Source organism: Candoia aspera, chromosome 6 (genome assembly GCF_035149785.1).
Source record: "Candoia aspera isolate rCanAsp1 chromosome 6, rCanAsp1.hap2, whole genome shotgun sequence".
In the NCBI taxonomy this organism is placed as follows: domain Eukaryota; kingdom Metazoa; phylum Chordata; class Lepidosauria; order Squamata; family Boidae; genus Candoia; species Candoia aspera.
Window position 1 is genome coordinate 45,163,134 of NC_086158.1, and position 24,625 is coordinate 45,187,758.

General features: G+C 38.9%; 1 protein-coding gene across 1 annotated transcript in view; it reads right to left on the minus strand.

Moving 5' to 3' along the window:
- ARHGEF4 (Rho guanine nucleotide exchange factor 4) overlaps positions 1-24,625 on the minus strand; it is a 122,406-nt gene that overhangs the window by 13,828 nt on the left and 83,953 nt on the right. Inside the window, 3 exon segments of the mRNA XM_063306951.1 lie at positions 465-644; positions 1,390-1,584; positions 3,117-3,296. Coding sequence (XP_063163021.1) covers positions 465-644; positions 1,390-1,584; positions 3,117-3,296 — 555 coding nt within the window.

A 24,625-nucleotide genomic window follows, 5' to 3' on the forward strand; every position in this document is an offset into this window, starting at 1 on the left:
AAACTTTGGAGCGAGTCTTAATATTCTTAATATTATATCAGCTATAATATAACTAGGTTTTTTTCTCTTAGAATTTCCTGTCCAGAATGGACATTGCTCAGAATTCTGGGAGTTGAAGTTCATGTACTTGAAGGGCATGGATGTATTACACTGTGGGATGTTGTTGTTGTTAGTTGCTGTCAAGTCATTTACGACTCATGGCAACCCTACGTATAACAGAACAAAATGCTGTTCGGTCTTGAGCCATATGCCCGACTGTTCCAATGTTCGCATCCATCGTTGTGGTAATTGTATCAATCCATCACATTGAAGGTCTTCCTCTTTTCCACTGGCCCTCGACTGTACCAAACATGATGTCCTTTTCAACTGTGGGATAACCTCACCTTTTTAGATGTGACTGCAATATCCAGAATGCCTAACCAATCTGGCCTTTAGTTTGCTCACTTGCACAAGTGTCAACTTACATATTCCAAGAAGCAGGAGCCAATCTCACTTAGGTGTGGGCAGTCTTTGTTGAATTTCTTCTCCAAGGCTTTAACAAACTTTTTCTGGCATTTGTAGATATCCTCAATATTCCCAAATATAGACTTCAGCTGCTCTTCTGTGAACATGTCTGCTCTTTTACGGCATTGTTTTATATAGCCCTAGAAAGGAGCAAGATTTGTAAGGCAAAATCAAAATAACCTGCAGTTCCACTCCGTCTTAGTCATAAGGCTATATAGGATGGAAGAACAATATAATGGTGCTAGAGCAACTCAGTTATTATGGACATGCAATGAAAAGACCAGTTATTATAAAAACAAACCTGCAGTTTCTGCATTCAAAACTCAAAACGAAGGTATCTCTACTTTTAAGATGCCCATAATTAGAGACAGACATAATACAAGCCTCACATTAAATGGAACTAAATTGCGTGTACAGGTCATATTCAAAAACCAAACTCTACCATTGTAAGAAACTTAGATGTGAAAAAATGCTTCACTGGCATTTTATTCAGATTTGGATTTCTCAGAATCCTGATGAAACTTTATATAGGATGATACCTGAGTCATAAAGGAAATGTATAGATTTTAGCAAAATCTGAATTTATTTTCTCCTCTGTTATTAAATAGCTGGTTGGGCAAAATATTTTACTGCTATAAAAAAAATTAAGTGGTAGAAGTTATCACACTCTCATGACCCCTCAAATAAAGATTCTCTAAGGGATTCAGTGCTTAAGACTAGATAAACTTATAGAAAAGAAATAGATTAAGTGGTATATTCAACTCATTAAAGAATGAGTTCAAAGCTTTTCAGAATTCTTATTTTTTCCTTAAACGTCTGCTAATCAACATCTTTGGCCAAGATATACTTGCAAATAACACACACATTATTTGTACGTCTCATTACCTCACAGATGTCTTTTAGGTGTTTGATGTAATCTCTCTCTGTGCTTAGAATTTCATTAATAACATTGGTTCTCATTTGATCCTTGGTTGTGTGCCCGATTCCATAGCGGTGGGCAGCATTTCTTGCATCTTCTTCCCGACCATCTTCTAACTTCAGAGGATAGTCTTCCATTGGTTCATCCTGGTTTACTCGGAGCTGTACCAAATATGCATGATCTTAAACATTATTCAACTATTGAGAGGGAGAAGTTGGGGCATTCATGTTGAAAGATGAAGATGAAGCCTATTCATCATATGAAGTATTCTGTCTAGTGAGAATTTAAAAAGCCTTGGCTTAAGATATGGTCCTAGAAACTCCTAATTACGGTATTTTGAGTTCTGTTTCATCTCACCTAGTCATCCATTTGTCTTTCTTGTTGTTGTCACTGTTCCCATCTACTTCAGTAGTAATGTCTTTGCTTCCTCTCTGGAACAACCATAACTCCAGCAGGGAGGAACAAAGAAAGTAATCTGACCATCCTTTCTCCATTATCTCTAACATTGCTGCAGTGCTATTATTTTTTCAAGAACAACTATCTCTTTTAAGCACCTTAGAAGGAATATGCCCCAGGATTAGAGTTAACCGTAATAAGCCACAGCCATGTCACAGGCATGAAGAAGGGGAAAGACAGAAACTTTTGCTAATACAGAATGTAAGATGAAAGAGCTGCTGAAGGGGAAGAGAGATTCAGAAGCTACCTTAATAAAGGGGGTGGGATTCACAAGGAGGGGTTCTATGTTCCAGAGCTCTAGGACTAGAGCTGGCAATGTTTGTTCTACACAGAACTCTTAGAGGAAACAAAGGCATGTCTCTATAAATATTTTCCACTTTTGTATATAATTGCCAGTCCCAAGCCTGGGAGAAATTTATTTATTTATTTATTATTCAAATTTTGTTACCACCCATCTCCCCCAAGAGGGACTCTTGCCCCTCTTGGCAATTTGCCCATCACTAGTTTCCATCCAAAACGAACTGTGTGTTCCACATCATAAATTCAATTTTAAAAATGGCAATGCTTGTTGGAAGTTCTGGGAATTGAAATCCAATATATTTAGAATATGTTCTGGGGAAGAATGATAGTTCAGATTCTCTTATTCTATCCTTGTACTTCAGCGCCTCTTGAAAGCCCGGTGTAATATCACAAGTTGGAAGTACTTATCCAACAGTGTTTTTACTTATGTGAATACAGACTTAGTGATAGCGTATTACATGAGCAACATAAGACAGCCGTATAGTTATATGTTCCTTAACTCTGCATTTCCATCCTAAAAATGCATTTTTATTTTACTCGTATATCAAGCATTCATAACTTTTTCCTCTTCCACTCAAACTGACCACCATAGAAGGGAATGTGAATGACATCCTTAACAATCTTGGACTGCATCCACAGAGACATGATGTCGAAATCATGGGAAGTGATAGTTCTTCCAGGACCAATACAATTGCCAACGTATTTTTTTTCAGTCGCATCCAAAGTTTTTTTAATAAACATGGGAAACATACAAAACATCCAGTATAAATCCAAAAATAGGTTTGCACAGTTTAAAAAGAAAGACAGAGAGCTACAAATTATTGGTGTATGAAAAAAGTACAGAAACTAGTAGCCAGCAGTATTCAACCCACACAATGGTGCATTTAAACTGTCTCCTCTCCCCAATTCATTGATGAAGGGTTACATAGGTTCTTACCCGTATGAAGCTGGCTGGGAACCAGCCTTCATTCTCCGTTATCCTGCCCCACCACCATTCTTTGTTAGTAGCATCCATTACTTCAACAACATCACCAGCCTTGAAACCTAGTTCTTGGTCATCCATAGTGACATGATCCCAGAGTGCTTCTGCATAGACCACACCACCATCACTGATGAGCTGGAACAGAGAATATTTTCACAAAGTGATGTTTGAGAGATGATCCAGTTTGCTGGGGGGAAAAGTGCAAAAAAAAAAAAGGGGAGGGTGATGTTTTTGCCCCACCTATTCAGTAGACTTCAAAAGAGATGTTATACCTTGTCACTGACCAAATGAACAACAAAATTATGGCTTTGCTGATATAAGTACTATTAATTTTCTTTTTTCCTTTCCTTCTCTTTTCTGCCAAGCCAGGGGCCTAAAAGTTTTGCTAATAGTTAGAAACAGCAGCTAGTTAGTTTTGTATTGTGAGAGCTGGGGGATCGACCATTTGCTTTGTTGCTGAAACTTGCATCCACTGAGTTCAATCTACTAACATCATCTTAAAACTGAGTCTCAGCCACAAACCTCATAGCTATAGCATCTGGCTTAATACTTAGGAATTTCCTCCTCTCCATCCCGTATATTTTGTAACATCCTGCATAATGAAGAATTTTGGAGACCTTGAAACCTATTAGTTAATCCTAATAAAGTTATTACCAAACTGTGAATCAGAAATGGATGTGTATGCTCTCTGCTCAGAGTAAAATTCAGTTTGGAATAGATAGCTAAAGAAGCTGGCTTACATAGTAGATATCTTCCTACGATTGAGACAAATGATATTTCAAGCAGTTTTCAGGCTGTCGTATGTTTCAAAGAAATAAATGATTGATTGATCATGTGCCATCAAGTTGCTGTCAGCTCTATGCTGTCAGCATAGATAGATTTTCTCCATGATTATCTGTCCCTAACCTGATCCTTCAGCTCTTCCAATGGCACCCCCATCACCACTATAACTGGTTTATCCACCATGTTGCTGGTTGTCCTCTGAAGTCAGCCCTTCAAGGTAGAACAGACTAGGAAACCAAAACCATGCAGGCCAATACTACTTTTATTATAAAGTTATAGTAACAGAACGGGACGCGGTGGCGCTGCGGGTTAAACCGCTGAGCTGTCGATCGGAAGGTCGGCGGTTCGAAACCGCGCGGCGGGGTGAGCTCCCGTTGCTCGTCCCAGCTCCTGCTCACCTAGCAGTTCGAAAACATGCAAATGTGAGTAGATCAATAGGTACCGCTTTGGCGGGAAGGTAACGGCGTTCCGAGTCGTCATGCTGGCCACATGACCCGGAAGTGTCTATGACAACGCCGGCTCCAAGGCTTAGAAACGGAGATGAGCACCGCCCCCTAGAGTCGGATTCGACTGGACTTTACGTCAAGGGAAACCTTTACCTTTTTATAGTAACAGAATCTTGCAAGTCTAAATGCACTTCCCACCCCTCCCTCTATCTTCATGAGAACTAGGGAGGGTCTTGTCTGAAGCATTTTCTCAGGTTACAGTTCTGCCCCTGACTCAAGTTTCTTTTATCTGACTGTTGTCTTGGTAGTGGCTGTTCCTCCTGTCCCACAAGGTCATTCCTTCTGTCCATTATAGCTGAACACCTTCCCAAGCACGCATTAGTTCCCTGTAGCTGTTTCACTCACTCTTGCTATCATTCCCTTGGTATAGGGGAATAATAATAGGTTGTTCCAATGTTAGGCATGGGTGCAGTCTTTACACAAACAAGTTGCCAAGTTGCATAGACACTCCATAAGTAAAAATATCTATATAACAACCAGTTCACATTAAGAATGGATTACTGCAATGCACGTTTAATGGGGCTGCCCTTGAAGAGCATCTAGAAGCTGCAGCTGGTTTAAAATGCAGCAGCATGGGTAGTCATGTGCACTCCTCAGTTGGCACATATTACACCTCTGCTGCACAAGCAGCATTGGTTGCCAGTATGTGTTCCGGCTTCAATTCAAGGTGCTGGTAGTTAGCTACAAAGCCTGCCATGGCTTGGGGCTGGGTTATTTAAAGAACTGCCTCTCCCTGATTTTGTCTACCTGTCCATCAGATCTGGCAGGAGGGGCATGCTATCAATCCCATCTATTAGAGTGCCATCTGGTGGGACCCAGGAAGAGAGCCTTTTCTGTCATGGCACCTGCTCTTTGAAACACCATCCCCCTGGAGATTAGATGAACCCCCAACCCTGTTGGCTTTCATCAGACCTTGAAAACCTGCCCATGTCACCAGGCATGGGGTTGGAACACATGGGAGATGGTTATGCTGATGCTTGTGGGTTCTATCACAGCTGCCAATTATGTGTTTATTGTTATGTTTCTGTTATGCTGTGTTTTAATTGTTGTTCACTGCCCAGAGTCATGATGTTGAGATATGTAGCCATATAAATTGAAATAAATAAAAAGATAATTATAGTGAAGGGAAGCTATTTATTCCTGTGCACACTGCCAAGCTACACATCTTAATGCAAACATCACTCAGAGTTATTCAGCTACATTTGTCAAAAATGCTTCATCTTTACATAGTTGCCTTGTAAGTTGTCATGTTGTAATAAAATCTTTAAGCAACATTAAACATGTAAGAGATCTGTATACTTTGTGGGCATATTGTTCCTCTGCAGTTTATGAATCATAGATTAGGGCTGTTTTAGGAAACATTCATCCAGTTAAACTTGTAGGTCTTTAGTTCTGTAAAGAAATATCTGCAATAGCTCAACATAGTAACACGGAACATAGTTTATTGCAAAGAGGCAAGAAACAATCCAGTTCCCATTACATGATAAATAGGTTTTTTTATCATCAAGAAAATTCTATGAATGCTTCCTGATAAATACATTTGAAGATGAGTCATCAAAAAAACATACATCTGAGGCGTGGGGCAGAGGGGACCTTTGCACCTATACTATATGTATTATTTTAGAATTACTTTAGAATTTTATCAATATAGGATCACATATTCCCCTTCCTATAGAAGCTCAGGAATGCTGGCTGGCTGTTCACATGTATTTTGGAGCCTTATGCTGGACTAAATTACCCAAAAACTCTTGGCTCAAAAGTTTCATCACATTTACATTTTTGTTCAGGATGAGTGGCCCGGCTGGGAAAGAATTGTTGAATAATCAGTCTTTGTGACTGTTAGCGTGCTCTTGCGAATAACTGAATTAAGAAGGGATGGAAACCTGCCTCTCCTAAAGAGATAGTGGAAATTTGCACTGAATAGCTAATTAAAAGTCTCAAGACTAATCATTTTTCCATCTTCCTTTTTATGGGAAAGGCTCAGTGCTAAACAGACTTCATTCCTACTGGCTTTTCTCCAACCATCAGCTGATATGAGAGAGAGAAAGGGGTCTAGACTGAAGCCAGAAATCTGGCTTGCCATCATTTACTCTCTTAGCTTACCCAGAAAAGAAATATTTGAAACTCATAGATAATAATTAAATCAAATTGCTCTAAGAAGGGTTCCCCCCGCCAAAGAAGCTCATACCACTGCAGCCCTGAGTATAATTACTACACAGCCCTTCTAAGAGTAGTATTTTCTACTTCACTGATCCAGGTTTGGGGATTCACTACAGTAAAGTATATATACTGTATGTATATATGTATGTATGCATGCATGCATGCATGCATATATATATACAGTGTGTGTGGGTGTGGGTGTTTGTGCATATGGGTGTGTGTGTGTGTATATGGTTGGGTGCCCTACTCCAAATAATCTGCCCATATCTCCCGTGTCAGTAAGAAAAACGGTATCCAACAAAAAAGACCCTAACCCTTAGAATTTCTTTGTCCAGTCCAAAAGCTATGCAGATCTGTTGGAAAATGACCTGCAAAATGCTTTTCCAAACATACAACAGCAATATTTTCATGTTTAAAAGGGACGGTTACAATTATAAGCATCAGTTTTTGGTAGGCAAGATGAAGGAATTGTTTTTACCCTACATCTTTGTTTTAATCTCATTGTTGATTAAACTGAGGCAAATTGAGAATTGTTTTATTTTGCTTCCAAATTAATTAATATTGTATAAGCAGCTCATGAAAATTAAGCATTGTTATCACAAAGCTTTGGTGTCAGTGAATACAGGGTTGCACCTGGGCACCCATACATGCCATAGAGTATTTCTGGAAAAGAATGAATGCTTTAAAAATAATCTCACAAACATATAACATGTTTTTATTGTTTACTAGAGTAAAATTATTTCAATTTATTATTCTTAAAGTGGTTTATTTATTTGTTTGTTGAATTATATAGCCACCCATCTCACATATGTGACTCTGGGCAGCTCACACAATTAAAATAGCAAAAGCAAAAAACTATCAAAACAATTATAACAAAACTATTAAAAACAATTAAAACAATTAAAAATTATAAACAGAAAACACAGGAGAGTGCAGTTAGAATCTTACACTTAATACAGCCATTTTGCAGGATCCATATTTCTGTGGGATCCCTAGGCCTGACAGCAAAACCAAGTTTTCAGGGCCTTCCCAAAGGCCAATACGGTCACGGCTAATCTCTTCTCAGGGGGGATGATGTTCCAAAGGGCGGGTACCATGCAGAAAAGTTTCTTCTCCTGGATCCTGTCAGATGAAACTCCTCAGGAGACGGTACTCGTAACATGCCCCTCCTGCCAGACCTGATGGGACAGGTGGATGTAACCAGAAGAGGTGGTTCCTCAAATAATATAGGGCTTTAAAGGTCAGCCAGCACCTTGAACTGTACACGGAAGCAAACTGGCAACCAATACAGCTTGCAGAGCAGAGGTATAACATGTGCTGATCTAGGGGCACAAAGAACTGCCCACACTGCCACATTTTGCACCAGATGAAGCTTCTGGATGCTCTTCAAGTTCAGCCCTATGTAGAGTGCATTACTGTAGTCTATTTGGGAGGTGACCAGGGCATGAATGACTAAGAGTAGGGCCTCCTGATCATTGAACAGGCACAAAGGCCCTCTTAGCCTTGACAGCTATGTGCTCCGCAAGCAGGAGTCATGAATCCAGAAGGAGCCCCAGATTGCACACAGATTCTGTTTGGGGCAGTGCCACCCCATCCAGCACCACAGATGGTAAATTCTTGGATCCAGAAGGCTCCAAAACCAAAACCAAAACCAAAACCCACTCAGTCTTGCCAGGGTTGAGCCAAAGCCTGTTGTTCCCCATCCACCACAACACCATCTTAAAATATTGTAACGCTTTAAATGATTAGCATTTTGACAAAACACCTCTTTCCAAAATATTTTAGAAGGCTTTAATAGGTAAATGCTTCAACTGTAATATATACTTAATTTGATTGAAAACTTTCACTCAGTTTAAAAGTTTAAGCCCATTCACTCATAAATTACCCTAAACTACTTCCTGCAACCTTTAGACCTAAAGTGGTCTCAGAGGCTTAATATGGTTCTCCTTCCCACGCTTCATTCCCATTCTTTCTTCTTTGGTAGCTGTCGGTAACCCAACAGGAGCGGAGATAAGTTAGGACACAGTTCAACAGTTACTGTAGCTGCCTGGCTTACCAGAAACCCTGCTTGTTGCTTCTTTGGAATAACAGTTAGAAGAACAGAGAGCCCAGACCCATCCACTAGCCATGTGGCCAATGTAAATCATTGCTTCTCTGTCCAAAATGTTACCTCTTTCCAACCTAATGGAAATTGCTGCAATTTTGTAACTAAAATTTATAAATTTATAAATACAAAAGATAAATACTTGTATCCATGTGTGTATGTATATGTGTATATACATGTACATATACGTATACTGTATGTATATGTATACATAACATATACATAATATATATATTAATATAGGAGCACGTAAAATGCTGCTCAGGTTTGTTTCAGTTCATTTATTTATTTGAAATTACGGTATACCCTATTAATGTTTCTCAAAGTGGCTTTAAGCAGCAAGTAACAATGACCCCTCTCCCAGAAAAACTTGTTAATGTGACTGAACACACATAGACAGCCTAGCAATCCTTACTTTTATACCTGATGGGTGGGGCCAGAACACGCTGCATTCTTAGGACAATTCATTGGCCCAGTATTCTTTCTTTCATGAAGTGAGGGGAAACTCAGTGACTCTTAGTATTAATCTTTGCTACACTGTAAGACCTTTACCAGCTTTTGTCAGCTTTTTACTTAAAACATTAGTTCCCATTCATGGATTCCCAGATGTTCTCAACTACAGATTCCTTCATCCCAACTAATCGTGAGTATGGTTGGGGATGATGGCAGCTGCAGTTTACCAATATCAGGAGACCTAATGACAGAATTTTTGCCCTAAATTTGTGAATCAGAATGTTTAATCAGATTTTTAATCTGGGTGTGTTTACCACTCCATTTTCATCACTGGAAGTAAAAATAGCCTCTGTAGCTCTATATCTTTTATCACCTTTGACTTTGACCTATTCTATCTGTAAAGTGTTAGCTTTGCTTCAGTTATCCATACCCTGGTATCATACTGTTTGGACTATTGCAATTACATGGTGCTACTTCTGAAAATAGCATAGAAACATCTCTTAGTTCCAAATACAGCTGCACAATGGCTAAATGGAACTGAGCATTATAAGCACATCACAGAGTGCTTCTCCATTTTGACTGGCTTCTAGCCCATTCCTTGGCCTTCACGGTATCGGACCAGAAAAACTAAAGGGCATGTTTGCTCCCTTTGCAACTTACTGCCCTCATCTGGAAATCTATCATTGTCCTTGCAAACAGTGGTGTCATATGTCATAAAAAAATGAAGACCTTTTTATTTTTCTAAATGTTTCAATCTGGTTTAGATTTAAGCCGTTTTCTTTTAATCCAATAGATTTTGTGCTAGTATAAACTTCTGCTGTTTTTATTGCTACTTATGTTTTAAATTGTTTTGTTTCTTGGTGTGTTCCCCACCCCCCAAAAAACTTTGCTAAATGTCAACCTATAAATATTGCAGACAAAGTAAGCAACAATAATACAGCTTTTGTTATTATTGCCTGCCAGTAGTGTTAAAATGTCATGTCCCAAAAGTTTTTGCCCGACGCAGACATAATTGATGTGATATCCTTGTTGTGATTATGGTGTGGGTACATAATTTGCAGTAGTAACTGTCAACCATCAAACAATAACCCTAACCATAACCCATTTGTTGGGGGTGGGGAGAGCAAGACAACTGAAGTAAGGGGCCATAATCAATTGGTGTGCAAAATTCATCAGCAAACAAAAACTTTTTGATGGGCAAAAAGGATTAGAGCTAAAAATACTATGTCACCTCCTTTTATTTTTAGTAGGTAGAAGGAGATTGATAAAAGGGTCAGAGACCCATATCTAGTCTTGGATAGTAAAAAGTTGAGATCATTGAGGTTTGGGAAGGGATTTTAAAACTACTTCTGTTTGACCATTGAAGGAATCTTTCTAGTGGAACTCCTTTAAGGTTCCAACTCAACAAATGGTTAGAAATAACCATTGCCTAACTTTGCCTAGTCGGGCAATGAAACACCTGAAAGAAAACAACCAAGCTCAGAGAGCACCAAGGACTCCACAGGTTAGAAATAAATTTTGTAATGGGGCTTGAAACTCTGTCCAACTCTCCAAAAACTGAACAGAACAGGGCCAAATTGGTGTGAAGGAAGGAGCTGGCAAAAGAAAGATCTAGTTCAAAAATGGGCCATATCAGTCTGGGCACTGTGGAGAAATAAATTCTAGAAAATGTTTTTTCCAGCATATGGAAGAAGCAGTTGGGTAATTGCTCAGGGTGCTGTCAACAGCACTGTCCTAAGACACCTTTCCTACTCCCTCCCAGTCACATGACCCAGATTGGAGCATATGCAGCCTATCCTGTACTTCCCAATGCACACACGCACACACACATAGGCACAACACTAGGAGAGATCAGAAACACAGAACGGGAGCTGATAAATGGGAAAATACAGATGCCTTCTATAGCTACTGACAGTAAAATGGTTGTAAAGAATACTAGAAGCCATGCTGTATACGCTTTCCCTAATTTTTTTATTGCCTACATGAACTAAAAAGATAGGAAAAAGAAAAAAACAGAAAGAAAATGGGTAAAGTTTGTAATCCTTGGATCACACTGTCTTTCCAACATCAAAGAATAATATTTTTGCTGCATCCAAGCTCAGGAGATCCATAATTCTTCATATGGTATGAATTCCAAAACACTGGAATAAAGTTCAAAAATATATTCACATCTTTCTAACACTGTATCAATGACAAGCCCAAAACCGAGGAGTACATGTTTTTCCCCCATGTAATTTTACATTTCTATCACAGTGAGATTTAAAGCCCACCCCTTTTAAATATGCTCCAAGGTGCCCAGTAAAAATTAAATAAAATATTTAGTGGGCATCTAAACTAGGTTTAGGGTGAGATGGAAGAAAGCATGGGAAGAAAACCATGATAATTTTTCTGAGACAAAATGGTGAAGTCGGTTTTGTTACCAAAAATAAATTTCTTGGCTGAGCATATCTCTTTGGATAAAACTATGTTGCTTCTTCTTCTATCAGCATTTTGAGGTTGGCCATTGTGGGTGGATTTCAACCTCATTTTTGTTTGCTTTGTTTTTTTAGTAGCTCTCACTAGCCTGTTATTTGTCTGCCTCTGTTTTAAATGGTCTTCCAATGAAAATGGCCAGTTCATACATTAAGGTAAGCATGCTTTGTTTTAATAATGGTTTGATGAATAAGCCATAGTGGGCTTCCTTATATGGTTCACCAAGTCATGTATATAATCATCAACAACAGTGAATTTATATATCACATTAAACCAAAATGAAAGAAATGATATTGCACGATGAGAAAGAAAGTTCTAACTAAATTCTTAGGAGCCTAATGCTAACCATGGGAAATACTGTTACTATTTCAGCTCTATAATAATTTCTAAGTGTAAAAACATTTTTCTTACCCTTTTACAGTTTAAATACAATGGCTCCTATTAATCTCAGCATATCTTCAAACAAATATTATGCAACTCCATCCATAGCTATTTCATTATTTGAAGGAATGCAATATAAACAGCAAGTGTGGAATATGGAGCAAGGGAATGGTTCAGAATTGGGAAGGGAATATGCCAAGACTGCAACATTACAGTTCATTTAATTTATAGGCAGAATATATTATGAGAAATGCTGGATAGAAGAAATAAGAATAGGAATTAAAATTACTAGAAAAAACACCAACAACCTCAGAAATGCTGATGATACCACTTTGATAGTTGGAAGTGAGGAAGATTTGTAGGGAATCTCTTGTTGAATACAGAGTGCAAAAGCCAGACTGTTGTTTAATATTAAAAAAACAAAGATTGTATCAACAAGCACCGCCTACTTAATTAATGGGGAAGATGGAGTATAAATTTATTTTATCTTCTTAGGCTCAAAAATTCATAGGGATGGTAATTCTTGCCATAAAATACAGACATATCTGCTGCTTGGGAGAAATAATATGAGAAATCTAGACAAACTATTAAAGTGCTGAGACATTACACTGACAAGATATAAACTGTCAAGACCATGGTTTTCCTCAATGTAGCACAAAGCTTTGAAAGTTGGAGTATCAGAAAGGGTGAATGAATGGAGACTGCTGGTGAAACCTGTTAAGCCATATTTTGGCTTCTAGAAAGAACAAATCATTTAACACTAGATGAAGTAAAACCAGACTCCTCACTGGAAGTGCTAATAATTAAGTTAATGCTTAAATATTTGGGACACAGTGTGTAACACCAAGAGTCAATGGAGAAAACCCTGAGACTTAGAAAAATCAAAGGCAATCAAAAAAGAGGCCAACAGAAGGGACAAGGTAGATATATATTACCAATGATGACAAAAGCATGAGCTTACAAGAATTCAAAGAAGCAATTAAAGACTCCTGGTGAACTGATGTCTATCATGTCACAAAAAATCAGAAGTGACTGAACAACAACAGTGTTAAGCAGAAAATGCTGAATATCTGGGAATGGTGGAACATCTACAGATCTTAGGAATCAGACCAGAAGCTCAAAATGATTTGGGGGGACTTTATTCAAGGCTTAGCATGCTCATTTGTATATCCCTTTTAATTATTAAGACATCAGCCGGTTTCATCTGCATACCCTGTATAGCATCTTTTTCCATATCATTCTGTCATTTTTAAATCCACTTTCAAATCAGTCTCAGTCTTGTCTGGTAAAACTTGTTTCTCCTCTCTATCATCTTTTAAACACAGTCTATCTATAATGGCAGACACTTTTAAAATTAACTTCTGGTCCATTGTTCACAAATTTCCTCCATTGTTAAAGTATTTTGTTCCATTCTGTATTGTAAGTCAAATTTAAGTGTTCTTCTCCTTTAACTGTAATCTTTAGTTCCTTCTGGTTCCTTCTAGTGTCCAACCTTCAAAGTTCCATCCTATCATGGGTTTTTTTTGTTTTTTAAGAATTCGAAACAACAGCATTTTCCCACAGGAAGGATTTTTATAATTTCAAAATCTTATTTCAAATCCATCTGGACCCTTAGTCCATTTGTAACTTTTCAAAATCAATGGTCTAATCACCTTTTTGCTGTTTATTTCAAGAAATGATTTTAAATCCTTAAACTTGATTTTAAAACTTCTTTCACTAAGGATTTCCTCTCTTTATGAGAAGATGATAACATTTGAAAATTATTTATTTATAATATTCATAAACTACCTTAACTATCAAACTCTGGTGGGATACAAGGCAGTAAGAAACAGTTAAAAACAAAAAATATATATTAAGAAATATTTATGTTGAGGAAGTGTCAGGGACATCTATTCAAAACATGGCCAGTCACAACACCCATTCTGTCTAAGAACCTGAATAAAGGCAAGTTTTACCTTCAAAACACTCTTCTGAACCACAATTTTTAAAATTATGTTAATGCAAATCTATTTCACAGAAGGCTAACTAGGATATCTAAAATATATGTAGTATGTGGAAAAGGTGATCCCAAATACAATCACACTTCCTTGAAAGTAGAATTGTTTCTTGATGCAGGACCCCCCCACTGTAGCTATCTTTCACTTTACACCCCCTCACCTGTCTTCCTTTGTTCCCTCAGGTTGCTTCACAGCCTTTCCCACCCATTCTTTTCTGCCACCTTCTTAGTTCTTCCCTCTTTGCAGGATTACTTTTGCTCTTCCCAGTACCATCCCCCATGTTCTCCCAGTTGCCTCACTGCTACCTTCAAGCCCCTCCATACCAGCTGGGGCCACTGCAAAATGATGCACTTGTTTCCAACCACCTGTCATCCTTATTTTTTAAGAAAATCTTTGCATCCCACTGCAGCTGGTTGTAGACCAGATCTTCCCTTTGAAGTAGTTCTGGTCTTCTGGAAAAAAAATTACATTCACAGATAGAATGGAATACATCACAGGTATTAAGGCCCTTCATCAGCAAAGTTAAAGGTCCTTGCAAGTGTTAAGCTGTCTCTCCCTAATCATATCCCCCATGCGTTTCAATCCCCCAAGCAGGGCATGAAGGCAAGGCAAGAGCTCCTGTTCACTGCTGGCTCTTGTTCACCCCACCACAAAAACTAAGCTCCAGTAGCATAGGGCCTCTGAATATTTAGCCACAAGCCATGGGTCGGCCTGTTCTCCAGGAGCTTCAGGGCATCCATGGGATGTAGCTAACAATTTGTTAAAGCCATAATTAAATTACATTTTGTGAAGTTATCCAAGGAAATAGCCTTTTTTTTTTTTTGCAGAAAGATAAGCCAGACTGCTTTTTCTACTGCTAAGGTATCAATTAAATGTAATTAGTAGCAATGCTAGTATTGTGTGCTTAAAGATAAAACTGCCTTCCTTTGCCCTCCCAGATTTTCTGCAGTGCCACCTCTGCTGTAACTTGCAACATCGGGGGTCCTGAAACTTTATTTTCTTCTGATCTGTAATAAAAGGCTTCACACTGAACCCTGAAAGCACTTTGAAAGACTCACAATTTCTTAGCAGAGTCAAATGAATTTGTTTTTAAAAGGCATAAAGATTTTAAAGCAAGAAATCCTTCCTACATCGGCAGATGTAGGTGGTGTTAGAAGCTGAAGAAGGAAAGTGATGGCATCATTTGTCACAGGACCAGGAAACCTGTCAAGTTCCTCAAACCACAAGGAAGATGCTAGAACAATACAGCTATTGGATACAGTAGTCTACGTATTAGCACACAGTCAAAAGGCTGATACGCTCAGAGCACAGAAGAATACAGAAATAAAACTGCAGCTATTTCCATTCCATTCCAAGCTGGAAGAGTATTTCTTCCAGAACTGGTGCACTGTGGTGACTGAGCAGTAAAATGTGAAGTTGTGAGGTCCCCAATATGAATGTCATCTCAGCCACAAAAGTACTAGGTGATCTAAGCATGCCACAAAAAAGATTCTAAGCTTACTAGGTCTATATCTAAACAAACCATGGCTGCAGAGCTGGAAATAACAGGGAAAGGGAGAAAGCCCATAAAGAAAGCTAATAAAAGTAATGGCAAACGCTCTAAATCTCTTGTTTCTAGGGAGGCAATGGGAATGCTAGATGAGAGACTAAGGTGATGAGAAGAAACAAATTGAGACTTAATCCAGGTGAGATGTCTATTGTTCATTGGAAATTCTGGAAAATTTGGAATAACAGACTTTTCTGAGTATGGTTTACTTAATTGCTACTCTTGGAATTGTTTGCTGATTGTATAATTTAAATACCAATGCTCTAATTTATTGTTATAAATCACCATTTTGTTTGAGGTTTATGGGAGCCAGAAGCAATCACCTATTCATTGGAATCTCTCTCCTTACTCCAAAAGGCCATTGCCACCAAAAGTCCTGTGAGAAGTTTCCTTAAAGAGAAAAGGCAGGTAGACAGGCAGGCAACCACCAACCCAGAAGCCTCTCTATTGGACTCCTTCCTCCATGCCACTAACTCACAGGACTAATACCATTGATTGTCCTTTGGGCAGGGATTCTAGAAATTCTTAGATTTTTTTTTAAACCCACCATGTACATGTTTTTATGACTACTGATCTTACTTCTAAACTTCCTCAGTAGGATTTGAATCCTGAAAGTAAAATGACAATAACTGTAATATAAAACAACAATAATAGAGATCAGCTGGTTAAAGAACACTGTTCAAGATTTATTGCAATAGATAAATGGATATGGAATAAGATATTACTATACTCAAATGCTGGCCAGAATTCTGCTTGTTAAAAGAAAAGGATTTGGACCATTTTCAGGGAGTGGGAACTGTTGGTTTTTACAGCTATTATGTTTAATTTAGGCAGCAAATTTATACACAGAGAGGGATTTTTATGTAAACAAGCATGTATGACTTTTGTGTAGAGAGTCATTCCAGCAAGACACAATTTTAGAACCAAGATAATGTAACATTTTTTCTTCTGAATTGCATCTCAAACAATTTTGTTGTTGTTTATTCATTTAGTCGCTTCCGACTCTTCGTGACTTCATGGACCAGCCCACACCAGAACTTCCTGTCGGTCATCAACACCCCCAGCTCCCCCAGGGACGAGTCTGTCACCTCTAGAATATCATCTATCCATCTTGCCCTTGGCCGGCCCCTCTTCCTTTTGCCCTCCACTCTCCCTAGCATCAGCATCTTCTCCAGGGTGTCCTGTCTTCTCATTATGTGGCCAAAGTATTTCAGTTTTGCCTTTAATATCATTCCCTCAAGTGAGCAGTCTGGCTTCGTTTCCTGGAGGATGGACTGGTTTGATCTTCTTGCAGTCCAAGGCACTCTCAGAATTTTCCTCAAACACCACAGTTCAAAAGCATCGATCTTCCTTCTCTCAGCCTTCCTTATGGCCCAGGTCTCACAGCCATATGTTACTACGGGGAACACCATTGCTTTAACTATGCAGACCTTTGTTGTCAGTGTGATGTCTCTGCTCTTAACTATTTTATCGAGATTTGTCATTGCTCTTCTTCCAAGGATTAAGCGTCTTCTGATTTCCTGACTGCAGTCAGCATCTGCAGTAATCTTCGCACCTAGAAATACAGTCTTTCACTGCTTCTACATTTTCTCCCTCTATTTGCCAGTTATCAATCAAGCTGGTTGCCATAATCTTGGTTTTTTTGAGGTTTAGCTGCAAGCCAGCTTTTGCACTTTCTTCTTTCACCTTCATCATAAGGCTCCTCAGTTCCTCTTCGCTTTCAGCCATCAAAGTGGTATCATCTGCATATCTGAGATTGTTAATGTTTCTTCCAGAGATTTTAACTCCAGCCTTGGATTCCTCAAGCCCAGCATATCGCATGATGTGTTCTGCGTACAAGTTGAATAGGTAGGGTGAGAGTATACAGCCCTGCCGTACTCCTTTCCCAATCTTAAACCAGTCTGTTCCCTGGTCTGTTCGTACTGTTGCTACTTGGTCGTTATACAGATTCTTCAGGAGGCAGACAAGATGACTTGGTATCCCCAAACCATTAAGAACTTGCCACAATTTGTTATGGTCCACACAGTCAAAGGCTTTAGAATAGTCAATAAAACAGAAATAGATGTTTTTCTGAAACTCCCTGGCTTTTTCCATTATCCAGCAGATAATGGCAATTTGGTCTCTAGTTCCTCTGCCTTTTCTAAACCCAGCTTGTACATCTGGCAATTCTCACTCCATGAATTGCTGAAGTCTACCTTGCAGGATCTTGAGCATTACCTTACTGGCATGTGAGATGAGCGCCACTGTTCGATAGTTTGAACATTCTTTAGTGTTCCCCTTTTTTGGTATGGGGATATAAGTTGATTTTTTCCAATCTGATGGCCATTCTTGTGTTTTCCAAATTTGCTGGCATGTAGCATGCATTACCTTGACAGCATCATCTTGCAAGATTTTGAACAGTTCAGCTGGGATGCCGTCGTCTCCTGCTGTCTAGTTATTAGCAATGCTTCTTAAGGCCCATTCAACCTCACTCTTCAGGATGTCTGGCTCTAGCTCACTGACCACACCGTCAAAGCTATCCCCGATATTGTTATCCTTCCTATACAGGTCTTCTGTATATTCTTGCCACCTTTTCTTGATCTCTTCTTCTTGTGTTAGGTCCTTGCCATCTTTGTTTTTGATCATACCCATTTTTGCCTGGAATTTACCTCCAATGGTTCTAATTTTCTGGAAGAGGTCTCTTGTCCTTCCTATTCTATTGTCTTCTTCCACTTCCATGCACTGCTTGTTTAAAAATAATTCCTTATCTCTTCTGGCTAACCTCTGGAATTTTGCATTTAATTGGGCATATCTCCCCCTATCACTGTTGCCTTTTGCTTTCCTTCTTTCTTGGGCTACTTCTAGTGTCTCAGCAGACAGCCATTTTGCCTTCTTGGTTTTCTCTTTCTTTGGGATGTATTTTGTTGCCGCCTCCTGAACAATGTTGCAAACTTCTGTCCATAGTTCTTCTGGGACCCTATCTACTAAGTCCAGTCCCTTAAATCTATTCTTCACCTCCACTGCATATTCCTTAGGAATATTAGTGAGCTCATAACTAGCTGATCTGTGGGTCTTCCCTAATCTCTTTAGTCTGATCCTAAATTGTGCAAGAAGAAGTTCATGATCGGAACTACAGTCAGCTCCAGGTCTTGTTTTTACCAACTGTACAGATGTCCGCCACCTTTGGCTGCAAAGGATGTAGTCAATCTGATTTCGGTGTTGTCCGTCTGGTGAAGTCCATGTATAAAGCCGTCTCTTAGGTTGTTGGAAGAGAGTGTTTGTTATGCAGAGTGAATTGTCTTGGCAAAATTCTATCAGCCTATGTCCTGCTTCATTTTGTTCTCCCAGGCCATACTTACCTGTAATTCCAGGTGTCATTTGACTGCCCACCTTAGCATTCCAGTCTCCTGTGATGAAAATAACATCTCTTTTAGGTGTGTTCTCCAGTAGGTGCTGCAGATCCTCATAGAACTGCTCTACTTCAGCTTCTTCAGCATCTGTGGTTGGGGCATATATTTGGATCACTGTGATGTTAGATGGCTTGCCCTGAATTCGAATTGAGATCATTCGGTCCTTTTTTGGATTGTATCCAAGCACTGCTTTAGCCACTTTACTATTAATTATGAAGGCTACTCCATTTCTTCTGTGGTCCTCTTGTCCACAGTAGTAGATCTGGTGGTCATTTGATGTGAAGTGGCCCATTCCAGTCCATTGCAGTTCACTGACGCCCAAAATGTCTATCTTTACTCTTGACATCTCACCAATAACCACATCCAATTTCCCTGGCTCATAGATCTTACATTCCAGGTTCCAATGGTGTGTTGATCCTTAGAACATCGGATTCGCCGTTCACCACCAGCACCGTCGGCTGCTAGCCGTCCTTTCGGCTTTGAGCTAGCTGTGTCATCACGTCTGGGGCTAGTTGAACTCATCCTCCATTCCTCCCCAGTAGTATTTTGACTATCTTCCGACCTGGGGGTCTCATTTTCCGATGGTATACCGACATATCTCTGGTTGTACTGATCCATTTAGTTTTCATGGCAAGAATACTGGGGTGGGTTGCCATTACCTTCCCCAGGGATCACATTTAGTCTGACCTCTCTGTCATGACCTTCCCGTCTTGGGTGGTCCTTCACGGTTTAGCTCATGGCATCATTGAGGTCTCAACCTCCAGCACCACGACAAGGTAACAATCCTTTGCTGAAGATCTCAAACAATACCTTTCTGTTATTCCAGAATTAGAAAGGAGACAAAATCCAAGCTGCCCCCATTTCCAGCATTCGCTTTAGGTTTTATTTCTGTATCTGACAACATACTTTTATATTTTTATCAATATAATCATTTAATGTTGCTATTTTAAAAAACTGCCCCATGTAGAATACATTGCAATTGTCTAGTTTAGAACAGAAATGTAAACTTCCTAGACTTTTTTGATACAAAGAAAAAAAAATCTCTGGATCTTTTCAGGGGAGAAACCCACTATTTTGTGGCTAGGCACCTTTACCAACAGGTTGCAGAGTGTGGCACCACTTACTGAACCTGTCTGATCTTTAAGGTGGGGCAGATCTGATTATTACTCTGATGGGAGACCACTAGACTAGGAAATTGAAAAAAAATTCTCAGAAGAAGCAATGTGAAACTACCTCAGTACTGTTGCCAAGAAAACATGAATATGTCCATGTTATAAATAAGATAGAGCTTGACTCAAGGAAGACCCTTTACTTTTATCAATCTACAGTAAATTCACTCTGTTATGTTAAGAAGATAAAATGATTGCAGATAGCTTGATGCATTCATAAAATTATTGTATCTGGCTTGCTAGATATGTAGCAATCCATTAAAACCTAGTCAGGTTGGAAACAGCAGAAACAGATTTAATAGTTTCCACAAACTGAGAGTCCACAAGCCAAGGATCTTAATCAATCCTCCCTTGTGAAAGTGGCAGAGCTTGGTGAAGGTGATAGATGCATCTTTCTTTTGCAAGTTCTGCTCATCCTCATCAAAGAAACTGTCATGCTTCTTTGTAATAAAGTCTTGTAGTACAATGTTAAATATTTGGAAGGACAAAAGGTTTCAGGATCTGAATACCTGATCTTATGCACAGTATTCATCATTCTAAATAAAAATATTTCATAATTCATGTTTTTTAATAGCAATGAAGCAGCAATGAATACCAATAAAATTCTGGTTCCCCCTTGCTCAACCTTCACATCTAGAGCTGGCTGAATCACTACTTCTTGAGTAATATAGGCTAGGTCTAGCCTTATCCCAGTTAGGGTCAAAGCTGCCATACAAGCTAGATTGGGGGGAAAAAATTCTCCTGGCTACCAACATCACCCTGTACCTGCACAGATTTCACTGAATCCCCAGTCAAGAGCTTGTGTGTCCACCTACAAGGAAATCAAGGATTGTCTTGCAAAGATTTGGCAAAGTATATAACCACAAGAAATTGTACAAGTCTAAAGGCTTTGGTTTAAATGTACAAGTTGCAGCAAAGCAGGTCTTCATTTGGTCAGTGCCCGAGCAGGAGATTCTTGAGAGTTCTCCTTTGAAAGCCATCATGGAACAAAGTGGAATATAAATATGAATAACTTTGTTTCTGACAATTGAATGGATCTAGGATTAATAATCCTTACAAAAGAAACACCGAAAATAGTGGGATTCAATTAGTCAAGACTAACATGTTCCATTGATGTCACTGGGTGTAATCTAAGCTGACAATTAAAATAGCAGAATTTGAATACTATTTTATAGTTCATCTTATCTCTGTTCGATTCATCATCTTGCCTGCATTTTACACATAAGTTTTCTGCCTTTAGAAAACCAGTTATAGACCACTGACATTTAACAAAGATAAGCTTTATTTTGTGTATATTTCAATATAGTTTTGGTTTTAATTTGAGGAATCATTTATTATAATGGATCTTTATAAGAAACCACAAACTAATTAATTAGCATCAATTTTAGAAGCTCACAATGTATTTTAGATGAAAAGCAATCCTACTGTCAAAACAGCTTTAGAATTAAAATTGCTATGATTTTTCCAGGGTACACTGTATACATTTAGTATGGATGAGAACTAATTCATATTAAAAAAAATCATTTGGCTTTTCTTCTTTCCTCCCATCATCCTTGCTGCTCTTAATTTTGATAGTAAATTGGCTATAATCTCAGTTGTATTAAATTCCCAGGTACTCAGCCCCTAATGCAGAGAGGACTTGTTTGTGTATGTATCATTAGCTAAGTCAGTAACAACAGCTGATAATTGGATTCGTATGTATTCCCACATACACTGTAGCAAAACTAATACCATAACACTTGTTAAAGTAGAATTAGATTATAATCCATTTAATTCCATACAGAGGGAGAAAAATAAATGTGTGGTCTAAAGCAATAACTCTTTAAAAATAAATTAATCATTGGTCTGTTATACCTGGCTATTGCAAAACATTCTGATTCTTTCATGCTATACTTGTTGCACTTATCATTTGTTGATATTTAAAACTGTTAAACGGCCCTTCCAAATATGCTGCTCAAGAACAGTAAATAATGAAAAATAGGATCTGTGAACCAATGCCTATAATTTTGGGAGGTGACATCTTGTTTTCTCTTTCACTGTTTTCAAGCCACTTTCAATTTATTTATTTATTTATTTTCTCAAATTTATACTACTGCCCATCTCCCCCCAAAGAGGGACTCTTATATAGTGTACATGAAAACAAGACTTTGAGCCAAATAAAAACCATTTTTTTATTGTGTTCAGTCTTTATAGTTCCACACAAAATTAAAAAAACAGATAAACGAATAATCCTAAATGCTATCCTTTCTAGTTCTGTTTGCAATAAAATGTTTTATGAAAAAAGATAATAATGGTCTTAAGAATTTTTCTAGCTGTTATGTTATTGCCTGTTTATCTTAATCACTGTTATTTATCAATGGAAGCTATCCAAAAAAGCATTCTGAAGCTTAATTACTCATCAAGCCTTCATTTCTTAGATTACCTTGGCTTGTTCTCACATGCCAAAACACACAAATGATTCCTGCATGCAAAAGAGGGAGGACTCTGACCGTATCATATCTCTCACACTGTTTAGGACAGAGAAATCATGAAGGAAGGAAAGAAATGGCATTTAGCACTGGATTCAGTTCTTTTGGCATAAGCACTGAACTCCCAGGAGAAAACTGCAGTTTCATTAGCAAATATTGGAACAAACAAGAAGATATCCTAAAGTCTTTTTTAGTATCTTTAGTGCCAAGAAGGGGGTTGTTGAGTTTCTGGAGGGTTGAAGAATTTATTCAAAGGCTTGATAGCAAGCAGCACATGCAAATTTTCGATTTACCATTACTACAGAATTAGTTTGAACTTCAATATTTCTTGAAGAATTAATGGCTTTTGCTGATATAGTCTAAATCCTCTTCCTCATCCTTTCTCCTATACACTTATACATCAATGTCTGAATTTCTGAATGAAACTAAGCTGGCAGTAAAAATATTATCATTAATCAAAAAAACAGCAATAGATTTTTCCTATTATAGAAGGCTTATTTCAGCTCTTCTGCCTTTTTTGCTAGAGCAAGAAGGAAAAAAACCTCTTCTGTGTCCAAAGTTCCCACCAGTCATTTTGTCCATGCCCTTCTACACACAAATGCTCTAAAATCATTAAGAGAATGGGATAGTAGCCAGTGAAGACATACATTCCACAGTGCAGTTCCCAAATGTATACACAGATTCTTGATGTACTCTAATGATCCATCATTAATCAATTACAGCTAATTGGGCATTACTCATATCCCTGCACGTACATTCTCAGAGGCCCGATAGTCTCAATTATATAGCAATCCTGATTCTAGCAGTTTGAGGTTTTCTCACAGCAGTTGCAAACAAGGAGCCATTTTCTTGTGTAACAGTTCACCAGTTAAGTGCTCCTTAACAAACCCATAGTCTGCACAGAACCAGTCCGTGGGGCACTTTGAAGTCCACTCGCCAAAGAGGGGGAGTGCCCCTGTGTGCAGCAATGTAGAGATACATCCAGAAGTAGCTGGCACCTACTAAGTTAACCATCTAGCCGCAGGTTTTTTTTTCCCCCAATCCTTTCCTTACAAAGGGACAGGCAAGAGGAGCAGGGTGTGCAGGGAGACAACGTGCTGATGAGTAACAGGAGACAGGCGCAGATAGACAGCTACAACAGAAGAGACGCCAAACCAGAATCAGACAAGGAGGAGCTGACCTGCTGATCTGTAGCCCAATCATGGAAGCCCTCATATCCACTCTTTGCCACCAACTACAGTCCTGCTTCTCAGTAAAATGCCAGGAGAAACATGAGCACAACGTTAATGATGATGAGAAAAAGCAGAATGACAAAGACCACCACACGTTGAGTGTCCGGGTTCATATTGCACCGGAGGAATGTGTGGAGAGCACTCCATTGGTGCCTGCTCTGATTAGATCCCTTCGCCATGCTGAGAACAGCCTTGGGCCTAGAAAAGCAGTATCTTAGCAGATTAGCAGCAGCACTGCCTCTGGAAGGAAAGCCAAGGAACGGGGGCTACAAACAATATAGTCATTCTGCAGCTTTCAGAAAGCAAAACCTAATAAATTCCCTGCAGCCATTATTATTATTATCAACAACTTTCAAGCATAATGCATGCACATGCTGGAACGCTGTCTTCCCTTTCCAAGAAATGCTTCTTATCTTTGTTTTATCTCAGCAAATCATCAGCTTTCCATTTTATCTTCCAGAAAGTAGCTGCCTCACAGCATCAGCTGAGTGAAGCTCCTGTAGCAGGAAGCCTCTGTGTGCTGGAACTCAGCAATCTCAGCAGCTGAGACTGGCTTCCCAAAGAGCTTGTCAGCTATTTGCTAAGCACTGTAGCTAGGATACAGGCAATCCTTAGCAACGGAGAAGGGGGGAGCATGAGGCTTTCCAAGAGAGCTGCGGAAATGGATGTGACAAATCATTCTCACAATATATCTCTACACACACACATTAGATAGACATAAATTACCAGATGCTTTTCTGCAGAAAATCTATTGCAGCTAAAACAGTGAGAAGCCTTTGGTACCTTGCCTTGCCATTTATTATG